At 35.1% G+C, this 18,978-nt stretch overlaps 3 protein-coding genes across 9 annotated transcripts; 1 reads left to right on the forward strand and 2 right to left on the reverse strand.

The window, feature by feature from the left end:
* Positions 1 to 445: 445 nt before the first annotated feature.
* On the forward strand, positions 446 to 5,697 carry LOC111804753 (vesicle-associated protein 2-2-like). Of its 7 annotated transcripts, none has more exons than XM_023689536.1 (12): positions 446 to 535; positions 784 to 861; positions 1,140 to 1,241; positions 2,246 to 2,316; positions 2,448 to 2,529; positions 3,179 to 3,294; positions 3,402 to 3,617; positions 3,907 to 4,071; positions 4,216 to 4,293; positions 5,162 to 5,265; positions 5,357 to 5,397; positions 5,477 to 5,697. In XM_023689536.1, exons 3-11 carry the CDS (start codon positions 1,193 to 1,195, stop codon positions 5,376 to 5,378), a joined length of 903 nt encoding a protein of 300 aa, XP_023545304.1. In that variant the 5' UTR covers positions 446 to 535; positions 784 to 861; positions 1,140 to 1,192; the 3' UTR covers positions 5,379 to 5,397; positions 5,477 to 5,697. The 7 variants fall into 7 exon arrangements, with proteins under 7 accessions (XP_023545304.1, XP_023545305.1, XP_023545303.1 ...); XM_023689537.1 differs by having other exon boundaries at positions 5,490 to 5,697; XM_023689535.1 differs by having other exon boundaries at positions 5,357 to 5,687.
* LOC111804764 (vesicle-associated protein 2-2-like) lies at positions 5,618 to 14,907 on the reverse strand. The gene is made up of 6 exons (XM_023689554.1): positions 14,847 to 14,907; positions 9,720 to 9,790; positions 9,564 to 9,645; positions 8,341 to 8,459; positions 5,997 to 6,173; positions 5,618 to 5,920 (listed from the first exon to the last, which is right to left on the reverse strand). The coding sequence occupies exons 1-6, from the start codon at positions 14,893 to 14,895 to the stop codon at positions 5,834 to 5,836; spliced, it is 585 nt and encodes a 194-aa protein (XP_023545322.1). The 5' UTR covers positions 14,896 to 14,907; the 3' UTR covers positions 5,618 to 5,833.
* Positions 14,908 to 16,689: 1,782 nt separating this feature from the next.
* LOC111804769 lies at positions 16,690 to 18,852 on the reverse strand. The gene is made up of 5 exons (XM_023689558.1): positions 18,639 to 18,852; positions 18,019 to 18,181; positions 17,834 to 17,936; positions 17,143 to 17,224; positions 16,690 to 17,047 (listed from the first exon to the last, which is right to left on the reverse strand). Exons 1-5 carry the CDS (start codon positions 18,762 to 18,764, stop codon positions 16,970 to 16,972), a joined length of 552 nt encoding a protein of 183 aa, XP_023545326.1. The 5' UTR covers positions 18,765 to 18,852; the 3' UTR covers positions 16,690 to 16,969.
* Between the last annotated feature and the right edge of the window lie 126 nt (positions 18,853 to 18,978).

Genomic DNA, 18,978 nt, shown 5'->3' on the forward strand with positions numbered 1-18,978 from the left:
GATTCGTGAATCATTTCTTCCTCACTCGTAAACCAAGCGATGCTATCCTATTCACCTTTTACGAACACACAATGACAGTAATAGTCCTCCTGTAACTAATCTACGTTGTTAAGTACTTCTCCTATGACAGACTAGACGAATAACTCTTAAAACATAGCATGCACGGTGACGAGATGGATTCTCGAGGAAATCAACGAAAATTTGATTCAGAACTTAAAAACAAGAGATAATTCGAGAAAGAGAGAACTATCGATGATTTGAATCAATTGAATCGACGACGTAGTCCACTATCATGAGACGAAACTAACCTTGAATACACGAGCAACGAGGGAACAATTCGCGACAATCTTGAGGGTAAAATGGTAAATTTCTCTTAGTTTTTTTCATAATTTAGCTTAAATTCCAATAAGAACGTGGATACTCTAAATCTCACATCTTCACATGAACAGTCAATTGAATAAGAAACTTTTGGCGCTATTTCTACGACAATTATTCCGCCATTTCACTTTCTCTTCTCCGTTCCACAACGCAACAGGTTTCGTTTTCTCGAATTTTGTTCTCCACTTTCCTGTATTCGTTTCTGATTCCTTGTTCCAATCTTTTACGCCTTTGGATTTCTATGATCAAACTCCGTTCCTTGCTTTTCCTTTTACTTTTTTAATCAGAATATTCCGTAGCTTTGTGCTCTACAGTGGACTGTGTTTTGTTCGTATGGCGTTCCAAAATGGTGATCCAGTTAGTCTCTACTAATACGCCTTTTTCTTCTCTTGTTTAACTTTTCAGCTGATCGGTGGAGCTCTGATGATATCTATTAGCATACTGAATTAATCATCGTCGGAAATTTCTTGTTGATTGTGATTTGTGAGTTATTATGCATTCAACTTTATAGAGTATATTTCGAATATTATAATTGTTTGGTCTGAAAACGATTTTGGAGCTTTTAGTAATTGTTTATTGTTGAAATCATAGGGTCTTTTTTTATAATCGATGAGTTCGAATAATTTAATTCGCTTATTTGTTCTTATATGGATGCAAGACTTCTGTCATTTTGCTGAGGTTCTATGATTGAGTTGGATTTGTTCCTTTTCTTTTGTTTGCATAATCCCCCCAGAAGTCTCTGTTTTAATCTTATTGTGCAGGACAGTTGTTTCATTTAGTAGCCGAGTGAATTGCTTTTCAATCTGAGTGAAGTATGGATATGAGGCTTTTGGAAATTCATCCTCAGGAATTGAAGTTCATTTGTAAGTCTACAGAATCAATCAACTTTTCTCTTTAAACTTTTGTTTTGTTGTTCACCGATTTTCTCCGGAAACATCACAGACAATTAGTTGCTGTTGCTCTCTTTCCTTCCTATGAACTGTTTGATCTTTTATGACGAAAGCAAAGTGATTTTCTTGTTTGGATGTTCTTCAGTACTTTAAAGTTTTGATCACAGCTGAAGAGTGAGTTTGGGATTTCTGGAATTATTATTGGTATTTGGTTGTATAGATATGTTATAGCCCAAACCCACCGCTAGTAGATATTGTCCTTTTTGGGCTTTCTCTTCTGGGCTTCCCCTCAAAGTTTTAAAACGCGTCTACTAAGGAGAGGTTTCTATATCCTTATAAGAAATGTTTTGTTCCCTTCTTCAACCGATGTGGGATCTCACAAGATAGGGCAGCGTTTTCTTATAAATTTGAAAACGCTTTAAAATTACTCTGAAGAGAAGCGCTTAGAGTTAAGTTTGAAATGAGTTTTGGTCCTAGTGCTTTAAGGTGGAACACATTTTTATAAGCACTTTTGATAAATAGCGCTAAATAAATGCTTACTTTTGAAGTGTTGTCACACACTTTTTAGTATTTTAAAATTGTAATTTAATCAGTCACCTGAAGTTTTAAAAAGCATTTTTAATTAGTTTGAAGTACTTTTTACTCGTCTAAAAACGATGTTAAACTCATCGTTGTGCTTTTCTTGAAAGTTGCTTATTAAAAGAGTGTTTCTTAAAAGTTATCCCAAGCTGAAGTTTTGATGCATGACATTTTGTATGATGGCTGCTCTGGATTTAATTCACTAAGCTACCTCAAATGAAGTTTCATGTCTGCTGTTCTGAATATATTTTCTGATTTGCTACTAGGACATTGCTTACTTTAGATATTTATTTTTCTATGAACAATGCTATGTTATTTTCACTTCATTTTATCATCCACTACCTTTTCCAAATCCGAGTTAATTTCGTTCGTTCATATTTTCTTTCTATTGCCTCCAGGTGAACCAAATAAGCATAGCTTGTGCTCAATTCAACTAACAAATAATATGCTTGACCATGTTGCTTTTAAGGTATGGGTTACCAATCTTTTTCTCTGTCGCTGTCTCATATGGGTTACAAATAATATACTGATTTATGATGCATTATATTGAGATAACTTGTTATGTTGGATGCAAGATAATGAACAGAGTTTCTTTTTCAGGTTAAGACCACGTCCCCTGATAAGTATTTTGTCCGACCAAAGGTCGGAATCATCGAGCCAAACTCAACTCGTGAATTCACGGGTATTTACTTTTGATTCAAGGCTTTATATTTTCTCTCATTTTGTTCCAGGAGGAAAAGAGGGGATGTAGGGTGGCATATTTATTTCTAGTCTTGAGTGGTCTTTATTTTTAAAGGCTTTAATGAGGCCATTTGAGGCTACATTCTTCCTCTGCTTCTAACTTCTATGCTTTATTAGCTTTATCATAATTTTTTGTGTGCTTCCATTTCATGTTGTTGTCTATTTGGTGTACTTTGCTTTCAGAAGCAGAAAATCTAAACCTATTTCTTTTTTTCTTTTCTTGTTTTCCCTTTGTTTTCCAACTTCAGGGTACCATGGCCTGTTTAGTTTGTCCTGCGTAAGATTTTTAGTCCAATAGTTATATTGATCATTATGAAAAGGAATTAATTGTTTATGATGAAATACTTTATGTGTTGATAATTTTCTAACTGATATTTTATATCCTTCTCTTCTATATTCTATTTTTATCGTAATCCAACTATTTTGATATCAATGATTGGCTCAAGTGCTTACAATAGTCATGGGCTATCCATAGTCTGGTCTTACTGCTCTCATTCTTTTCTTATCCCTTTCTCCCTTTCTTTTTAAGTCCTGTACTTGCCTATAACTTTTCCTGCTTTCCAAATTTTATATAATGATTCTTAATGTAGTTAGGATGCAAGCACAAAAGCTGGCCCTACCTGATATGTTATGCAAAGACAGGTTCTTAATCCAGAGCACAGTAGTTCCTGCTGATACAACTGATGAGGACATAACCTCTAGCTTGGTAAATGCTTCTACTAGTATTTATTATGTATAATTGGCTACTTGTTTTGGCATTTAATTATTATTTGTTTTGTTTGTTTGTTTGTTTTTTTTTTTTTTTAATTTCAGTTTGCCAAAGATGGAGGAAAGTACATAGAAGAACAGAAGTTGGGTGTAACCCTTGTTAGCCCATCCATTTCCCAAGCATTAAAGGAGGAGGAAGCTCTTGGAGTTACCGGACCAAATAATCTATCTACAGCAGTAGAGGAGATTGTAGACCAGGAACCTTCACACGAAAGCCATGTTATGTCTAATGGAGTTGATAGCCTGCCTCCAAAACACATGGTTACAATTTCACAATACACGCCTTTTTTGTATGCTTTCTTCATGATACATTTACTTTTTTCCCATGTTGATTAGGATGCTTAGATAAGCATCCACGGAAGAGTGTTTTGAGAATGCATTGGAAGCTTAGAACATGAAAACTGTGCAACGCTTTCAAACTTGGCACATGAAAATAGCTAAATGTTTTGTTGAATCTATGTTCAGTTGCATATCTCTTCCAATCTAGCTACGACCACTTTTCTCTGCTTATCGAATCACAAAAATTTGGTTGTTCTATGCATTGTACCAGGTTCCCGGAAATGGTACGGATCCTAGAGATGTCGGTGAAGAAGAGCCTGAACCAGCAAGTTTAGCTAACGATGTCGTAGATGGCGATTTGGAGAACCTGGAAATGATAAAGGATCTCGAGGAGTTGAAGTTAAAGCTCAGTGAACTTGAGTTAAAGCTCTGTGAGGTCAGTCTTGCATAACATAATACTCCAATATTACGAACTCTGAGCATCATGATGAAGTGGAAAAACTGTCCCAAAACCTTATTTTACTGTTAACTGAAAACGTTCTGCTAATCAGTACTGTGAATTGATAAACTTTCTTTACAGGCTCAAAATTCCATTTCAAAGCTGAAGGAGGAGAAGCAAATAAGCATCCAAGAAAACAAATTCTTGCAGGAGAATTTCGTAATTTTCTGTACACTTCTATTTTCCCTTGATCGTATAATTCTTATAACCATCACATGACCGATATCATTTATTGTTATAATATGAAAGTACATCTGAAAACAGTTTATAATTTCTGTTGATGTCCAAATATAGTTTTTTCTGTCAACATCCTTAGATATCTACATGAACTTTCCTCCCGTGGTATCAGTTTAGTGAGTGAATGTTGATAGTAATATCTAGTTGGTCCCTAAACTTTAAAAAGTAGTCGGTTGCTATATCAGAATATGGTAGACAAAGGATCAAGGGAGTGGATAGTAGAAGAAAATAAGGTGTCATGGTCTCTTAAAGGGATTTGATGTTACATTGCTTCAACTAGAGAGTACATTAGGCTTATTTTTCTAGATGTGTACTTTTGTTATCTGTCTAACACGTTGTTTCGAATCAGCCCATATTTTTGTTCCATAGTTTTGCCAATATCTTCATTTAGTCAGTGGTGTTAATAGAACATAGAAAAATAGTTTCAAAGATCAGTTGAGATACATAACTGAAACATTTAAAAATTCGAGGACAGAATTGAAGATTGAACTTCGAAACTGTAACAGTCTAAGCCCACCACCGCTTGTAGATATCGTCCTTTTTTGGCTTTTCCTTCTTGGTTTCCCCTCAAGGTTTTAAATGTGTCTGTTAAGGAGAGGTTTCCACATATGCTTCGTTCTCCTCTCCAACCAATGTGGGATCTTACAGTGTGTGATGCCGAGAATTTGGAGCCATTCTTAGCTGGATTCTTGCTAATTTAGACATCTGATTAGCAATATGATCATCTGTTCTAGTTTTATAGCTGCAAATTTGTTGAACTATGATTTGTTTTGTATTTCTGAATTTGCAGTCAGAGTTGAGGAAGACAGAGCTGAAGAGAGTTCAAGTAGGCTTTCCTGTTCTGTATCTCTACATGGTGGCGCTTGTATGCACTTTTCTAGGACGCTTCTTGAGGTAATACAGATAATTAGTGTTATTATATGAGTTTCATATGAAGGATTGATATATAACTTGAAGTTCTGTATATGAAATTTGAGCATTGAAGATTAGTGCCATTCCCATCTTGAGCATACTGTAAATGGCAAGGTATCAATGCTCTCTCATAAGTTTGAATTGTTTGATATGTTTTCAATGTAATAATGTAAATAATAATAATCGAGCGAAGCATTCCACCTTAGAGGGAAGCACCCACGCGAGCAGTGGTGGAAATCAAATGCCCCGAAATCTTAAGAGTTTCTCAGCAAGATTTGTCCACGGAGAGTGAGTCAAAACATTCTAAAGGTAAAAAATCTTAACATACTTTCACATCCATGTAATATCGATATTAGTTTCAAACGATAAAGTAAAGCAGTTAATACACCATGACATATTTTTCATCGATCCATTTCAACATCGAATATGTCATTTGTTTATCACATCGATGTATGCACAAAGTAAAACGTTCATCATTTAGTAACTATTGCATGGAATATATACAATTCAAAAGCTTAACACAATCATAAAATGGCATTAAATGATTGTTTCAAAGAATTGAACAATTGTTCTTGAAGGATTTGGCTTTAAGATTGCTTGGCCTCTCTTGTTCTAGCTTTGAAATAGCAACCATGGCCTGTAAATTAACAGATTTGAAGGATTCATATTACTATTCTTTTGTTATTTTGCTCAAAATCTTATGAAAGACTAACCTCATGAAGCTTTACTTCAAGTTTAGTGATCTTCAACTTCAACTCTTCCATTTGCTCATCATTACTTTGATCTAACACTTCAATAGCAACCTCTTTCCTCAATGGTTCAACATTTGGGATAACAATGATTGTATTCAACTTCGTCTCTTCTATGTTCTTGCTACCACTTTTTCCAAACTAAAGGTGACAAAAGAAAAGAAAATCAACACCGAAAAACCGAAAGCTCAAACTATGTTATTATCAAACGGAATGAAATTAGTTGGTAGGAGCTATTTCAAGTTTGAGAATCGTTTTTCGAGCATATGTGAATCATGTTTAATGCTAAAATAGCATTGAACACAATATAAATGAGTTCTTGTAATGCCTATGTTCAGATTTGGAATTCAGATTTAGCACGATATTTCTTTACATCTCATGCAATATGGTCACGTTACTTACTCCTTGATCTTGAGAATGAAGATTATCCTCATAGACTAATACGGGTATTTTAAGCATGTTTTGTCCACACTCTGATATTCTATGTTTGGTGATCTCTTAGATGCATGTGAGTGAAGATAAAATATGTTGAAATGACTCAGGTTGGTCTATGGGGATAGTCTTTGCTCTTAGAAGTAAAGAGTAAGTATTGTGACTATGTCGCAAGAGATGTATGGAAATTGTCGAATCTAGGTTCTGGATCTTGGGCACGGTTCATTATATTTATTGTGAGATCCTGCATCGGTTGGAGAGGGGAACGAAGCATTATTTATAAGAGTGTAGAAATCTCTCCCTAGCAGACGTGTTTTAAAATAATTTGAGGGGAAGCCTAGAAGGACAAGCCGAAAGAAGACAATATATGCTAGCAATGAGTTTGGACTGTTACTAATGGTATCAAAGCCAGACACCGAGTGATGTACCAATGAAGACGTTAGACCCTGAAGGGGGGTGGATTGTGAGATCCCACATCGATTGAATATGGAAATGAGTGCCAGTGAGGACAATAGACTCCGAAGGGATGTGGATTGCGAGATCCCACATCGGTTGGAGAGGAGAACATTTGTTATAAGGGTGTGGAAACCTTTCCATAGTAGACGTGTTTTTTTTATAAGGGTGTGGAAACCTTTACATTTCCATAGTAGACGTGTTTTTTTTATAAGGGTGTGGAAACCTTTACATAGTAGACGTGTTTTTTTTTATAAGGGTGTGGAAACCTTTCCATAATAGACGTGTTTTAAAATGTTAAAAATCATTTTAAAACACATGTATTTGTTTAGATTGTTATCCGTTAGTATCTAGTTAAATCTCTTTAGGAGTTAGATTTAATCTGAGTTAGATTTAGTTATGATTTGATTAGATTTTATTTTGATTTATTTACTAGTTTGTTACCAGATTTTTAGGTAGATTTTCTGAATATCTTTTGTATTTTATCTGTATATACAGAGCAGTTCTTGCTCTTCATAATTTAATCATCTCATCAACCATGATTTGATTAGATTTTATTTTGATTTATTTACTAGTTTGTTACCAGATTTTTAGGTAGATTTTCTGAATATCTTTTGTATTTTATCTGTATATACAGAGCAGTTCTTGCTCTTCATAATTTAATCATCTCATCAACCATGATTTGATTAGATTTTATTTTGATTTATTTACTAGTTTGTTACCAGATTTTTAGGTAGATTTTCTGAATATCTTTTGTATTTTATCTGTATATACAGAGCAGTTCTTGCTCTTCATAATTTAATCATCTCATCAACCATTCAATAACTCAGTCTTTCACTAACAAACCTTGAGGGGAAGCCTACAAGAAAAGGCCAAAAGAAGACAATATATGCTAGCACTGAGCTTGGACGGTTACTAAAGGTATCAGAGCCAGACACCGGGTGATGTACCAATGAAGACGTTAGACCCTGAAGGGGGGTGGATTGTGAGATCCCACATCGATTGAAGATGGACACGAGTGTCAGCAAGGACACTGGACCCCAAATGGAGGTGGATTGTGAGATCCCACATCGGTTGGAAAGGAGAACAGAGCATTCTTTATAAGGGTGTGGAAACCTCTCCCTAGCAGACACGTTTTAAAAAACCTTGAGGGGAAGCCTAGAAGAAAAGGCCAAAAGAAGATAATATATACTAGTACTGAGCTTGGACTTGGATTGTGAGATCCCATATCAGTTAGAGACGGGAACAAAGCATCTTTTATAAAGGTGTGGAAACCTCTCCCTAAACCTTGAACGGTGGACTCGAGTCGTTACAGTTATCATCACTTTTCACTTATGAGGTAAGAAACTAGTGCATGCTCAAATAGATGAGAATGATGTAGAGTTAAATCAAAGTGTATATAGACAATGAAGCTAACATTTACCATTGTAGTGGATGTAATATCATCAATGGTTGTCTCAATAGGAACCACGGTGCTCTGGATTAAGAACTTGTCTTTGCACACCATATCAAGTGGAGCCACGCTTTGTGCTTGCATAGTAACTACATAATCAAGATGTGCTAGTTCATATATACATGAAACTTCATGATAATACTAAATTAAAGCTTAAAATATTGTTTTATGTCGTGTATTTTGTCGAAATTTTTTCTATTTTAATGTCGATACTTTCAAATATTCATACGGGTTGGGCTCAGTTAAGTTGAAAAAATCTTTTAAATCAACCTGAAATTTTGGGTTGCTCGGGTTCATGACGGGAACAACTTGAATAGAGTTCACAACCCAACCCAATTTTCTATTTTCAGGTTCGGGTGTCGTGTTTTTTCTCTTTTTCTAAAATTATTTAAAAAACAAGTTCAAATATCAAATATTTACACGTCACTGTTACAAATGTTAAATATTCTAAACTAGGTACCGTAGAGTTCGGTTAGCTTGTAACTCTATTTTTAGATTGGTCCAAAAAATATCAACCCAGAGATGGAACTCAATTTTTCGATTTTTCAAAAATTCAACCCAACCCAAATGGGAAAAAGCTCTAACCCAACCTAACCTTTTTGGTTTGGATTGGATAGTCTAAGTTGCTCGGATTATCCGATCATATCAACACTCCTAAAAGAAATCAAACTAAATATCCAACACGTGTCATAAGTAGGGGTGTATATTCAACCCGATAACCTGGACTAACCCAACCCGAATTATAAGGAATGGGTTGGGTTGGATTAGCATTTCGAGTTGAGTTGGGTTCATTTTTCTGAACCCGAACTAGTTGGGTTCGGTATATTTCTAAATACATTATTTATAATAGAATAAATTAACCAAAAAAAACTATTCATACACTTTATACTATTTTTAAATACATTGTTTATAATATGAATAAACTAAACTAACCCTCCTCAATTTTGTTTTAAATTTAAGAATATGGTTTAGATACGTTTATCGTTATTAATGAATTTATTTTTTAACAACCCGACAACCTAACCCAAGATAGAGGGTTGAGCTGGGTTCGGTTGGGTTTGGTTGGGTTACCAATCCCACCAACCTGAATTTTTGGGTCGGGTCAAAAAAAATCCTTGTACCCAACCCAACTCGAACGATGTACGATGAAAATAATATTTAAAAAAAGTTAATTAAATGGAAGGAGTTCATACATGTGACTTCACAAGAGGACAATGGCTTGATGATGCCCATGTTTGGTCGTACACAATATTTCTTAAAGTTTGTGGTCTTAACCTGAAAATGAAACTCGTATTAATTATTTATTTTCTAGGAAATAAAAAAAAATAAATAAATAAATAAACTCATACCTTAAAAGCAACATGGTTAAATGTGTTATTTTTAAGTTGAATTGTGCATGACTCTTGTTTCTTTGCTTGAACTATAAGAAGATTATGAATAATTTGTTAATAAGTTTAGAACAAGGTAGAGATCGATGATACGTAAAGAAAAATATCGTAATTAATTTGAGAATGTTTTTAAGAAGTTATGCTTAACGTGAAGCATGTTATATCTAAGATCTGAAAGGACGACACTCGGACATCATTTGTAGTATTCGAAGCTAGATTAAAAAAAAAAAATACCCATGATTTTCCACTAAATTAACCAATGTGAGACTCATACCCAATAATCCTCAACAATCGTCCCCTCGAACAAAGTACACTATAAGCCTCCCCTGAGGTTTATGGAGCTCTCGAATAGCCTCCCCTTAATCAAGACTCGACTCTTTTCTTAGAGCCCTCGAACAAAGTACACCCTTTGTTCGACACTTTAGTCACTTTTGACTATACCTTCGAGGCTCACAATTCTTTGTTCGATACTTGAGAAAACTAGCCAAAATGATTAAGTGGAGAGCGTTAAGATGGTATCATGTAACATGGTTGCACCCAAAATACTCGGAGGAAATGTATCGTTCGAATGAAATGACTCAATGTTACGATAGTAAGAACGAGCATAATGTTATTTTTGTAGCATCTTAACACTATCATTAGCATCTTGATGCTATGGGTAGCACTTGACACGTTCTTAGAGTATATCGTTCATATCAACATCGTAAAGTTTTTCTATACAAGTATATCGTTGAGACATTACAGTTTACGTGTCATTAAGATTCAAATCGTAACCTCAATAATTTTGTGATCTTGAGACTAATAAAACACATAAATACATTATAGTTTAAGTAACTGAAACAAAATCATAACGACTAAACTCTTGTCTCTCATCTAGGTATCTCTCACCCTCCCATTACCTCGACCCCCACACATTCTAGTAATAAACCCGAGTGGCCCTTTAACTAACTAAAAACAATCAAACCCCAGTCTCCTTCCTAAAATTTTTCCTAAGAAGCATGAGAGTGAAGACAACGTATGTTGAAGAACTCGTGTTGGTCTGTAAAGATAGTCTCCACTCTTAGAAATGACAAGTACATGATCATGTCACAAGGGATGCAAGAGAATATCGGGGTCATTAGGTTTTGAATTCATATTTCAAATTCTAAATTGAATCCTAAGCATGAAGCATTACAAATGGTATAAGAGCGGTACCTCTCCTAGTAAGATGTGGTTCGATGACGAACCAAAACAGAAGCTGGTGGACATGTGACCTAAAGATAAGATGGTTAAGAAAGGCTTAAAAGAATTGAAAGTTACTACCTATATCAACACGATGCACCTTTCTTTTTTGGTGGCTCAATCATAGGAATTTCAAAGTGAAGCGTGCTTTGGATGGCCTTCTAGGAAATCTCCTAAGAAGCATATGAGTGAGGACAAAGCATGCTAAAAAGATCTATCTTGACCCGACAAAGCATGCTAAAAGGATCTGTGTTGGTCTGTGAGGATAGTTTTCACTTTTAGAAACAAAAAGTAAGTAACAAGACCATGTCACAAGGGATGCAATAGAATATCGAGACCATTAAGTGGTGAATCTGGATACAAAATTTTGATCAGAATCCGAGTATTTTAAGAGCCAACGTCATCATTGTATTATATCAACTAATGGCTAATGTTGCTTGAAAACTTCTAAGAAACTATTTCAAACTTAGAAACCAATTAAAAATCAATCAAACATGTCACTTTTAAAATTTCAAATAATCAAATAGAAATTAAATTTAAATGTCAATTAATTCTAAAGTTTAAAAACTAACTAAAAATTAGATATAAATCTCATAGAACAACATATATTTATTAAGTTATAGTTAACTTTAACGAGTGATTCTTACGATGGTTGAACATAACTTTTGTGTAAGAAACACTCAACCGATCAAGATGAAATTACAAAACACTCTTCACGATACTATTACAATTTGTTTTGCTTAAGATTACTTTGGATTTCTTGTTTTGTATGAGATTATTTTAGAATGTTGATCTTTGCGTATCGTGGTCTCTTGTATAGTCAACATCACAGTATCCAACTAGCTTGCAGTCTTTGCTTTTTCGGTACAAAAGACCATAATCAATTGTACATTTAACATATATTAGGATTCGTCAAGCCGCATCCAAATGAGGCTTCTTCGGACTTTGGATCTATAAACTCATAACTCCAACTACACTCTCAAATCCCTTTGGTTGGTTCATGTAGATCTCTCGGTCCAACTCTTCATGTAAGAAAGCATTTTTCACATCCATCTGCCATAATTTCCAATCTTTACTTACTACAAGTGGTAGCGAGACTTGTATGGTAGTGATCTTCACCACTGGTGATAAGGATCATGGTGTTCCAAATGTTCCAACTAGACATTAAACGATGCATTCATTCTTCATCTACAAAATTAGATAGACTCTGTTATTTCATGTGTTACAAGCTGATTCGATTGAAGAAGGATCATTTGGAGCTTTAGAAGTGAATATTTGCATAGTTGAAGTAGCGGATGAAGTTGCGATAAATTGCACTTGATTGATAAGTTATTAGAAAAATTTATTTATTATTTTTAATTTCATAATTCTTGTAAATGGGAAAATGGTGGAAAGTTCGTCGTTTGTGTAAATTCAAACGGGTGAGATTAAATTATGGCCATTAATTTCTTTAGTGGGCATCTAAAGAATTGAACGTTTATATTGTGGGAGACTATAAATACCCACTTATTATTACGTAAAAGGTAGATTTTGGAGGAATGAAATTGAGATCTCAAATGGATACTTTTACCCTTGGAAATTTAAGCATATCTCAATCATTAGTTTTATACAATTTTTGGGTAGATTGCATCTGAGTCATTCAATCCAGCCTTGATTAAGTTCAATAGTGGAGTGACTCAATTTAGAACAAGGTTACAATCTTGCTCCTAGAGCTTTGATCTCTAATCTAATTCTAGCATTATCTCATGGTTGGTCTGAATTTTGTATAAAGATATGTTAATTTCTTTTATTCAAGGGTTCTTGCTTCAACAAAAGCTTAGATCGTTGGCCTGAGGATTAGGATTGCCTTAACAACTGGATTAAACGTTTCATCATAGTTGAGTTCATATTGTTAAGAGAACCGTCGAGCTACAATTTGAGCCTTATATCTCTCGATTGATCCACCTGGGAGATGCTTTATCTTGTAAGCCCACTTGCAAGATATGGGTTTGACATCTCCTAGTCTTGACATTAGTTCCCAAGTTTAATTTTGTTTCAAGGCTATAATCTCTTTCTCTATCGTCTTCTACCAAGCCGAGTTCTTCATACACCTCTTACTCTTTTAACTCTGTTTTCTATAATAGTTGTGTTAGCATATTTTAGATTTGGTTTTCGGCTTGTTTCTAACCATCTAAGTTGTTGAGTTGTCATTTTCTTTTCATTAGGTTCGCTTGGTTGAGTTACTCCTTGCTCACCAACATGAGTGTCACTGGGATCTTCAGACGCATCAACACTTGACTAAATTTCTTCAATGTTATTCAAGTCTGGTAAGACTTTCTTTTCTGAAGACCAGCATGCTTCCGCTGCACCACTCTAATCGCCAGTCAGGTGATTTTAGCATCCTGAATCAATAACCCAATCATTCTCATAATATGTATGTTATCTCATTATCGCCATGAGCACTAGCTCATCTTCTTCTACGGCACATAGGACTTTTTCTTAAACTAGCAATCTTTGGACTTGTGGCCCTCCCTTCCGCAATTATAACAAATGCTTTAAAATTTCTTCCCTTTAGAATTCTTGTTGTCTTTCTTTTTAGCTTCCCAAAGTCGTGCAGTTTTCTGACTACTTTTTCCTTTCTCAACATTTTTGTATCCGCCTTTGGTGGACAGTTTATTGTTGCTTCGACTTTCACTTGTGTAGAGCGCTTCTTATTCACCCTTCAGCATGATATCTCCTATTTTCTTAGTCATCGTTTCTTGTCTAGCTTGATAATTGAGCGGGTCATCCTTGTACACCAATAACTAAGCTTTTATATTCTAGTTGCAATCTGTGGAATGATCCCCTTCATTCGACTTCTCCGATGATGGGCCTCACATCCAATTCAGTAATCTCCTGAACTTCTCCGATGATGGGCCTCACATCCAATTTAGTAATCTCCTGACAGATGGACTTGACTCTATGAAAGTACTAAGTAATCTTCATGTCACATTGTGGATTGATAACAACTCGTTCTTCAGAAGTTGTAACCTCGTATCGTTTTTCTTTGAGAAAAGTATCACAAACGTGTCTCATGCTTCTTTCGGTCTCTTGTCATCTCGAATGTGCTCCAACATCTCTTCTTCAATTGTGGTCTTCAAGACAAACATTGTTTTATTTGCTTTGATTCTCTATTTGCACAAGGTGCCATTAGAATCCTCCTCTGGCAGCGTAATTTCTCTTCAGCCAACGATCTCCCAAAGGTCTTGTTGTTGTAGATAGGACATCACACATGTTGCCCACGTGTTATAGTTGTTGTTGTTGAGTTTTTTTATTCCTCCAACGACTTAAAGATCTCCTATCGTGTTGGCAGTACCTCAGTAATACCAAACATGTTTTACGGTCTACTCACAACACAAAGAAACTCACTCACTAATAATCTTAAGAATTTGTTTCTGACGTGGAAGATTAGGCAAAGCTACAATCACAGAGCATACTAAAAATTTTAAGAGATCAGACAACCTATACTAACTTCGCTCTGATATCAAATTGTTGAACACAACTCTTTTGTAGCCTAGTCAATAACAATACTTAAAATGAAACACTTAGATGGTTTAAAGGTGAGGGGCTTTATTTCTAAAATATCTAATCTTTTTCTTAGAAACTACACCTCTTCTTCCCTCGAGTTCAGTTTAATTTAGCGATATAATTGATATCTACTCTATCTCTTAAGGTCGGTGAGATCGAAGAAGTCGAAAGTTAACAACAAGTACTCATAACGAGAGTTGAATTTGATCATCGTCCAATAATTGAAGAGCAAAGAAACAATCAATGAATCGAGAAACGCATAGCTTACGATAAACAAACAAGAAAAGAATTTGATCTATTTGGGTTTGTGTAAAGACTTACAAGTAAACTTCAATTCGTTGGGATAAACTTCAAGAAGTCGCATATCCATTGTGTTCTTCCTTCCGACTCGAAAGCAATAAAGATGAAAAGCAAAGACTTGGGGAATGGACAACCTTTCATATATCAATAAACCAAACCTAATTGACTTTTTTTTTTTATTATTTAAACATGAAGTATAAAATCTTCTACCACAAACAATCATTAAAACCCTATTTTGTTTTGACTTTGAAACCGTCTAACTTTGACTTTTTAAGCTTTAGAGGTATTCAAACAATCCGATAATCTGAGGAAAAAAATCGATCAATCCGGCCCAACCTGTACTGTTTTAAGTTTGATTATGAACTTATTTGGATCAGGTTGGATTCAAATAAATGAATATTCCGTTGGTTCATGGGTTTGTCTAAAACTAGATTGATTTAATAAATAAATAAATAAATGTTTTAGGAACGAACGTTTTACTTTTTATTAAAATAAAATTTTTGAATAAATAACCCGAACAACCCAAACCAACTCAATCCAAATAATTTATGATCAGGTTGAGTTGGGTTAGATTCATTATTTAACAGAGATGACATAGATTATAGAAAAGAAAGAAGGCAAAAAAATTAGAAAAAAAAAAAAATACATAAATTCTTGATTGTATCGCCAATCCCATTTTGTTTGAATTCGTTATGGTGAAAAGATCTTCCTATGTTATACTATTCAATTCTCGACGATGAATCGATTTGATAGCTCCGATATTGTTATTCATGATATTTTAATACGATTCGATATCATCGAGATGCAATGCAGCCCATTGAATTTACAAGCGAAACATTTATCATCTCTATGGGATTAAATCCCGAGTTATTGCGAATAAAAAATGAAACGATGAGATTATGGAAGTAGATATTCTCGCGTTTATTGCTACTGCACTGTTCATTCTAGCTCCTACCGTCTTTTTACTTGTTTTGATTGAAAATTTTGATAATTTGAATAATCGAGTTGGATCTAAAAATTGTCTCAACTTGGCCCGACTCAACCTAACATCAAGAACACATTTGGGTTTGGTTCCTAAAAAAAATGAATTTAATATAAGTTTCCGGGACTTTTCATTTATAAATATTTATAATACTTAAAACATTGATACTTTCAATGGTTAGACATAGAAATCAGCGAAAACAAATCACCTTTTGACTTTTGGTACAACATTGTGGAGAGAATGTTCCATTTAAAATAGAACAAAAGAAAAAAACGCTTTATTACCGCTAGCCGATACTATCGTCTTTGATCTTTCTCTAGCAAGCTTCCCCTCAGTTTTTAAAACTACGGGGAGGTTTTCACATCCTTGTAAAAAAATGTTCCATTCAACATAGGATCTAGAACAACAAAAGGAAAAAACGCTTATCAAATAAAGCAATAGTGTAACAATACAAGCTCACCGCTAGTAGATATTGTCGTCTTTGAGCTTTTCCTATCAAGCTTCCCCTCAGTTTTTAAAACTACAGAGAGGTTTTCACATCCTTATAAAAAAAAATTCCGTTCAACATGGGATCTCACCGCTAGCTAGCAGATATTGTCGTCTTTTGGCTTTCCCTATCAAGCTTCCCTTCAGTTTTTAAAACTACGGGGAGGTTTCCACATCCTTATAAAAAAAAATATTCTGTTCAACATGGGATCTCACCGCTAGCAGATATTGTCGTCTTTTGACTTTCCCTATCAAGTTTCCCCTCAGTTTTTAAAACTACGGGAAGGTTTCCACATCCTTATAAAAAAATGTTCCGTTCAACGTGGGATCTCACAAATAGAGATTTTAAGAGTATAGGACAGACCCCATTTAAACTCTAAGCTTGAATGAACCAAATTGATATCCCAATCCTATCTGTTTATTTTTGCTGCTAATAGCAATTTATTTACAGATCTACCCTATGAGAATCCTCAGATAAACACAAACACACATTTTTGTAAAGAAAGATGCAGGATTTCATAGAACAGTGAAGACTACAAGATTGATCTGATCAGTAGAGACAGAAATCCCACTCCAAATTCATACCTGCATCTTGCAACACCGTTAATATATATGTTCGAGTAAATTTACATACATAAGCAACGACGCTCTTTCGTTACGTATGGAATCGCCATCCTCACTCCCAGTCGGTGTCAAAGAAACCAGCATCCTTCATCTCCGAATAGTATACGTTCTCCAAATGCAAATCGTCCTCCTGAAAAAGCGATACAAATCTCGAGATTACAAACATCCTTTTGATCGAGAAATAGCGGAAATAACTACGAAGGTGTAATGATATTGTGAAACAACCTGGAAGAAATCGGCAAGAAAATGTTCATATAGAAAGGGAAGATAGAAGGCATGATAACAGACGACAGTGGCACCATACAACCTGGGACAAAAACAAACATGATATACCATCAAAATGACCAGCTCGTATCTAGTAGATATTTGATCAGCTCGTATCTAGGAGATATTACAAAGAGGTTAAATTAACATTCGAGTTCAAACTTCTGACCTATGGATCGAGGATACATGTCTTAACTAGTTGAGTTATGCTCAAATTAAATAATCAAGTAGTGTCTACATTTCTTCGAACGGGAGAAAGCGGCCATGATAGACAATGAGCTACCATGCAACGTGTGGTGTGTGTATTAACATTCGAGTTCAAACTTCTGACCTATTGATCAAGGATACATGTCTTAACTAGTTGAGTTATGCTCAAACTAAATAATCAAGTAGTGTTTACTTTTCTTTGAATGGGAGAAAGCAGCCATGAGTGACAATGAGCTACCATGCAACGTATGGTGTGTGTATTATCCCAAATGTAATAGTTTAACTCGAGTAAAAACTTGAACACTTGCTGAAAAAATGCGAGTTCTCTCAAATTTTGGAGCCAATTCCGACCCTTCCAACAACTTTGGGAGATTAAACCAAAATCGTAAAGACCAAATTAAAATCAAACTAAGCACAATGGAGGTTTTAATCATGCTGCCCTTACCAATAGCCAAAACCAGCTCCATTTCCAGCGATCCCGCAAGCAAAGAGTGCCAATGCGTTCAAAGACGACATGATAACGACATATCTGTAGAAAGCAGGTCTTGCTGCAGAAGAATTGGTAACAGAGTGAATACTCACTGCAAGATAATACAGTTCATTGATGCATACAGATAAAAGATATTATACCTGGTAATTTCTCTCTATGGCTTGAATGGTACATGAACAATATAAAACCATACGCTGCAGTAATCAACAGACGGTGGACGACCCACAAGTTCCACTTTGTTCGATGCTTACTGTCGTCACTTAAAATGAATAATGGAACTCCGAAACCAAACAAATAAATTGCCTAAAAAAGGAATGAACAAACGAAGGCAAGGCAAGAACGAATCAGTAACGTACGAAGAATCGTTCCACACGTTATACAGCCCTCCAAAAAACTTGTGTACTTGAAAAACACAATCGAACATCCAAACACTTAAAACACAGCAAAGAAATCCCATGTATATATAGAACTCGAAATGAAAGATCTAGACCCTATGTTAACTTCCATCGGATGCACCCGAACATAAATGTAACTACAATTAATCCATCTCTAAAAATTATGTAAATGAATATTTAATTAAAACTAGTCACTGTATACGTACGAAGCATATGTATCTTAAATTAAAAACATGTTGAATTTTCAGCTGGTTTTCTCTTTTTTAAAAACATCAAACTTTTGCTTTTCTATCAGAATGTTCTCCAGGGGCAGACCTAGAGGCACCTGAAAAGGAGTCATTTAGGGAGTATTTTCTCGGATATACCTTCAGAATCAAGTCCAGGCCAACAAAAATTCCTGACACGATGAAAGTTCGTGCGAGGGCTTCTACGCTGCCCACATGATTTCCTTGATATAAAAAGGCCAACAAACTGACTTCCAAGAATAGCATTCCCGATGTCGTGGATAAGGACAAGATATTCCATGCTAATTCTTTCCCAGAGGTGCATTCCCATGCCTGTTTAATCCAAGTTGGTAATGATTATCAGACAAATCAAACTACAGAATTGAATTAATTGGTAATTGTAATCCAATGGATGATATTGGAACTTGGCTTATGAGTATCTGGACACAGTAATTACAAACACTATGCTCCAGTCACAGCT

The sequence above is a fragment of the Cucurbita pepo genome, chromosome LG11 (genome assembly GCF_002806865.2).
Source record: "Cucurbita pepo subsp. pepo cultivar mu-cu-16 chromosome LG11, ASM280686v2, whole genome shotgun sequence".
Taxonomy (NCBI): domain Eukaryota; kingdom Viridiplantae; phylum Streptophyta; class Magnoliopsida; order Cucurbitales; family Cucurbitaceae; genus Cucurbita; species Cucurbita pepo.